A 6285-nucleotide genomic window follows, 5' to 3' on the forward strand; every position below is an offset into this window, starting at 1 on the left:
AAAAAAAAAAAAGAAGAGGCTTTCCAATTAATGTAATTCTAAATAAAAATGTTGGTGGAAGGGTAGAGGAGGAGTCATTTTTAATCAAACTCTTAAATGACTGACTTTCCAATACCCCTAAGAAACGGTACCATATAACATGACGTCCATGTAACTGATTTTGATTTTTTTTTTTGAAGAAATACAGATGGAAACCGTGGAATTAATAGTTTACATTTTCCCCCTCAAATAAAAAAATAGTTTACATTTAAGGGCATATTTTTATATAATATATATATATATATATATATATATGTATATATTAAATTCCTATTTATTACTGACAAACGATAAACATATTAATATCATATCATATACTATATAATAAAAGTTTTTTTTTTTTTTTTTTTTTTTTGAGGAAAACACGTAACATACTTTTATTCAGATAAGCCTAATAAATCGGCTTGAAATACATCATGAAAATGTGAAGGAATATCCTCCATCCAAACTAACAAATCTGGAATGCCAGCGGCATGTCTAGCCAGATTATGAGCTAAAACGTTACAATCCCTCTTAACATGAGAGTAATGTAATTCTTCAAAATGTTGAGATAATTGTTTGGCCTCCTCAATGAGCAATCCCATTGGTGTTAGCAGCCTTTCTTCCCCCATTAACCCCTTGATAACAGACAAAGAGTCACCCTCTAATACTACTCTTTTCACCCCCACTTCCAAAGCAAAAAACAGAGCCCATGCCGCAGCCGTTGCCTCAACATCCTCACTGCCTAGCTCCTGGTGTACCGGTTTTGAGCATGAAGCAATAACAGAGCCCTGGTGATCTCTTATAACAACTCCAATGCCAGACTTCTTTTCATGTGTGAAGACAGCGCCATCGAAATTTATTTTGAAAAGCTCCGATGGTGGTGGCCTCCAATGAGTTCTGGTACTGCGGTTTTGTTGCACTGGAGTAGTCACAGGTAGTTGCCGAGCATGGTATTCAGCTAACCAAGACTTAGAAATCTGAGGAATTTGGTGAAGTGAGTCCGCCAGTTGGTTGAGACGAACCCGATTCCGCTGGTTCCAGATTGTCCAAGCCATTACAGCAAAGACCTCTGTTTGATGGTTGTTTGCAATTAACCACGACAGCAGCTCCTTAAAGGTCACGAACTGGACAGCACACCGGAAATTCCATAACTCCAAATCTGACCACACCGTATCTAGTTCTGGGCAGGACCACATGGCGTGCAGTGAGTCTTCATTATGGCCATGACATCTGACACATAGGGAGTCCGTTGTGATGGTTCGACGGAATAGTGCCTTCTTTGTCGGCATAGCTTCACGGCAAGCACGCCATAGCAGTGTTTTCACCTTGGGGGGAACTCGCAGTGACCAGATTACGTTCCACAGCTTCTTCTCTTCAGTTATGGATACTTGTGGTTCAGCAGACGTCTCCTCTTCCGTTTTTAAGAATTTGTATCCGGTCTTGCAGCTATAATGACCATTGCTTGAGTGAGGCCAATATAGAATATCCTCTGAAACTCCACTGCTTAAAGGAATGGTCTTGATTAGCTCTGCCTCCTCTGTATTGAACAAACCGTGTAGCATCTCATCATCCTACATCCGCCTACTTGGGTCTATAAGAGTATCCACTTTAGAATTTTCAAAATCTGTCAAGGGGAAAGATAGTACTTATGGTGGATGTTTTCTTGGCAGCCAATGGTCTTGCCAAATTCGGATTTTTTTTCCATCACCGACTCTCCATCTAGCTCCCCTTTGGATAACATCCCTCCCTACAAGTATACTCCTCCAAGCATAAGATCCCATCCTTGACTCCTTGGCCTCCATAATGGTTGAATTCGGAAAAAACCGCGCCTTGAACACTTTGTAGAAAAGGGAGTTATGATTATGCAAGAGCCTCCAAGCTTGCTTTGCTAGTAAAGAATCATTGAATTTTGCTAAGTCTCTAAAGCCCATGCCACCCACTCCTTTAGCTTTAGTCAACTCATCCCACTTGACCCAATGTATCTTCCTACGATCTCCTCGTTGTCCCCACCAAAATTTTTTAATCATGGTCTCAATTTCGTTGCATAGACCGATTGGAATTTTGAAACATCCCATGGTGTATGTGGGGATGGCTTGGATAACGGATTTTATCAATACCTCCCTACCAGCCTGTGAAAGTAACTTCCCTTCCCATCCTTGAAGTTTTCTCCACACACGCTCCTTAATGTAATTGAAACTAGCTTTTTTCCTTTTCCCCACAAAAGATGGTAGACCCAAGTACTTCTCATATTGCATAATTTCTGGTACACCCCACGCCTCTTTAATTTGCTCCTTTAAAGCTCCGTTGGTTGCTTTGCTGAAAAACAGTGCTGTCTTGCTTCTATTTATTTTTTGGCCAGAAGCAACTTCATAGGCATTTAAAATCTCCAATACTTTGCCACATTCCTCCATTGTTGCCCTGCAAAAAAGGAGACTATCATCTGCAAAAAGCAAATGTGTTAGTTTTGGGCCTCTTCTACAGAGGGAGAAACCATGAATATCCCCATTCCCTTTTGCTTTTTTGAGCAACCCGTTCAACCCTTCAGTGCATAGCAAAAAGAGGAAAGGGGAAATGGGGTCGCCTTGCCTAATGCCCCTTGTGGGGTGAATCATTCCACAAGGTTCTCCATTCACCAACACCGAGTATGTAACAGTTTTAACACACAACATAATCAGATTTATCCATCCTTCATTAAACCCCATCCTCCTCATTATACCTTCCAAAAAAGGCCATTCCACCCTATCATAGGCCTTACTCATGTCAAGTTTAACTGCCATATAACCATGCAATCCAGAATTATATTGTTGTAAACAATGTAAAGTCTCAAATGCCACCATTATATTATCAGAGATAAGTCTATCTTTGGTAAAGGCAGATTGGTGTTCTGTGATAATTGAAGGTAAAACTTTTTTTAAACGGTTGGCTAAAATTTTAGAAAAAATTTTATACAACACGTTACACAAGCTAATAGGGCGAAATTGGTGGGCATATTCAGGGGAGTGTGTTTTGGGTATCAATGTGATAAAAGTATGGTTAATAGATTGAGGCAAGGTACCTGAGTTTAGCCACATGAGGATGGAGGCGGTAACATCATGATTAACTGTTCCCCAAAAGTGTTGGTAGAAAAGAGGTGGCATTCCGTCTGGACCAGGGGCTTTGAGGGAAGCCATTTGATTCAAAGCCACTTCTACTTCATGTACTTCAAATTTTTTGCATAATAGGGCATTCATCTCATCAGTAATCACCCTAGGTACACACTCCCACACCTGTGAAGAATCCAAATGACCCGTGGAGTTGAATAGTGAATGGTAGTAGCTTACAAGAATTTCTGTAAAGTCTTCCGGGTTGGTCTTCCATGAACCTTCTTCATCTCTCATACCTTCAATCAAATTTTTCCGGTATCTTTTCGTAGCATAACTATGAAAGTACCTTGAATTTTTATCCCCTTGTCTTGCCCATAAAATTCTTGATCTTTGTGCCCACATTGTAGCCTCCTTATCACGCCATTCTTCAATATCTTTTTTTAGTTCTCTAACCCTAGTATTGTCACCCCTAAGAATGGCCTCTTCCTCGGCCTTGGGTAGAAGTTTTTTCAATTTTTCCAACTCCCTTCTTACATTGCCAAACACATTCTTCTCCCACCAGCTCAAATCCCTACCACACTTTTCAACTCTACCTACAATCCCTTCCAAAGATTCATTATCACACCTATTCCACACGGCTTCAACAATATCAGAACACCCCGGATTTGACAACCACATTTCTTCAAACCGAAACACTTTCTTCCTTTTAGGAGGATCCAGTCCCGAAAACACAATGAGGAGTGGGTTGTGATCCGAAGAATCACACCTTAAATTGTGAACCCTTGTACCAGGAAATTTTAAAAACCAATTATTAGTGGCCAAACCCCGGTCTAGTCTCTCCCATATTGAGTTACCATTGTCACAATGTCTAGCCCAAGTGAATTTAGGTCCTACATAACCCAAATCCATAAACCCACATTCGTCTAACACCTCTCTAAACAATTGCATTTGATTATGGGGTCTTAGAGCTCCTCCCACCTTTTCATCTTGTCTAATTATCTCATTAAAATCCCCAAAGCATAACCAAGGTACTTCAGATTGAGAATTGAGATACCTGAGCTTTTCCCATGCTTCTGATCTTCTTGCTGTTTCAGGCTTTCCATAGAATCCGGTTAGCCTCCATTCATTTTCTGAACCCCTATCTACGATAGCATCAATATAATATTTGCACGACCCCACTATTGACAGATTTATTGAAGACTTCCAAAATAAAGCCAAGCCACCACCTCTACCCTCTCGTGGAACCACCCATCTATGATCATAATCCATGCTTCTTTGTATAATAAAAGTTAATTAGGCTTAAAAACCGTACTTGCACTAAATGGCTTCACCATATTGCAAAAATTTTTTTAGATTTTTAGATGTAAAAAAGATAATATAATTTTTCGTTTCCTATAATTTCTAAGTTGATAAAAATCTTAATTTAATTACAATCCAAATTCTTTATATAATTCCTCTAATCCTTATTTTTTTACCGGTAGTGTATAAAAAAGCAACAACTTTACTAATACCTATTGAAAACCTAATGCCATGCAACTACTGATAAGTATCGGAAATCTGAGAAGTTTAACATCTAGCCAACATTTCTAACGTAGGAATGCAAAATTTTCTAATTAAAATGAACTACAAGGACCAACAAAACTAATTAGATAAAGCCTAAGACGCTAAAACTCTTAAAATATAAAATGAATTACAAATTTACAAGGACCAACAAAACTAATTAGATAAAGCCTAAGATGAATTTGATCACAACTGAAATACTATCCGCATCAAAATTATCAAATACCACTTCCAAATATTAATGTTTTAGCACCTATTAAAAAAAAAAATGTTTTAGCTACTATATCTTGTAATATTGACTTCTTTTTCAAACGAAGTCTCTCTATCGGTTTTTTTTTTTAATCTCTCTCCCTCTCCAAGAAGCGGTTTAACATGGAAGACATCATTACCACCACGGGCAAGTATTTTTTTTTACACTTTACATGCGCTTGATCTTTCAAATATGCATACCATTAGTTTGGTTGTATATTTTATAATCATTTACAAGATCAAAAAGAAAATTCATTATGAATTTATGGCTATCAAGATCTTAGATTCAGCCAATAAAAGACAAAAAAAAAAAAAAATACCATTCTTGCAAACAAATCATATAAACAAAGAACAATTGAAGGTAACCAATATAGTCATACATTTATTTTACATAATAAATTTGTATTGAATTACAAACTTATCTGCTTCAATTGTATACATTTATTTTATAATAAATTTATTTCTAGATAAAACTATTCTTCTTGAATTATGAATACTTCAATAAATTAGGATGCTGATGTTGTTGCAAATTTGCAAAGACGTGATATATATAATAAGTACCAACAAAAGAAAAACTCCATTCAAGAAATTGATCACTTAGGCAAGTCTTTTTTTCTTTTTTTCCTCTAAAACTGTTATTAGTATCAGACTATCAGTACATTGGCTTGAATAGTTGCCAATCCACAAACAATGCCATCAAATGACAGAGGTCAGTTAGTTACTAAAAAATCATCACACACAACTCAAATTTCCTTTTTTTTTTTTTAAAAAAAAAATCTTCCCCTTCTTCATTTTGTTAGCTAATTTTTATTCTACTATTTTGTGCAAAGCATTCAAAACTCTTTATAAAAAATAAATTCTTTCTTGGCAAATGGCTCTTGCACTAAGAAATTTCCAAAGGTTTTTTACAATGACACAACAATAGATGCTTATGGATATCCAATTTAATACATGTAACTTCAAATTTCATTATAGTACAATTGGGATCTTAGAAGATAATTTTTTGTGGTATTATCATTTTATAATTGATGGTTGTTACATCTATGCAATATTTTTCCTTTTTAATAATTATTTATTTTGTTATTTTATTCCAAATAAAATATATATTTTATAAGTTTATAATAAAACCGTGCAACGCGAGGCCTGTAACTAGTACTATATAATAAAAGCTAGGCTTAGATGCCGTGATTGTGCCAAGTGAAGGCACCAAATTGTAGAAAATGTTTTAGATTTTTAGATTTTAAAAAGAAAAAAATTTATATAAAAAAGTCTAATGCATCTTAAATTGCTGCAACGTAGGCGTAGTGTAATCTAATTCTTCTTATTTTTTAATTACTTCATTAAAAAAAATGTCTAAGGCATCTTAAATTGC

The 6285-nt window shown here is 36.2% G+C and overlaps 1 protein-coding gene across 1 annotated transcript; it reads right to left on the minus strand.

Annotated features, from left to right (window-relative positions):
* Positions 1-416: 416 nt before the first annotated feature.
* Positions 417-4373, minus strand: LOC115961366. The gene is made up of 3 exons (XM_031080358.1): positions 3077-4373; positions 1734-2791; positions 417-1592 (listed from the first exon to the last, which is right to left on the minus strand). The coding sequence occupies exons 1-3, from the start codon at positions 4371-4373 to the stop codon at positions 417-419; spliced, it is 3531 nt and encodes a 1176-aa protein (XP_030936218.1).
* Between the last annotated feature and the right edge of the window lie 1912 nt (positions 4374-6285).

Source organism: Quercus lobata, chromosome 9, assembly GCF_001633185.2.
Source record: "Quercus lobata isolate SW786 chromosome 9, ValleyOak3.0 Primary Assembly, whole genome shotgun sequence".
Classification (NCBI taxonomy): Eukaryota; Viridiplantae; Streptophyta; class Magnoliopsida; order Fagales; family Fagaceae; genus Quercus; species Quercus lobata.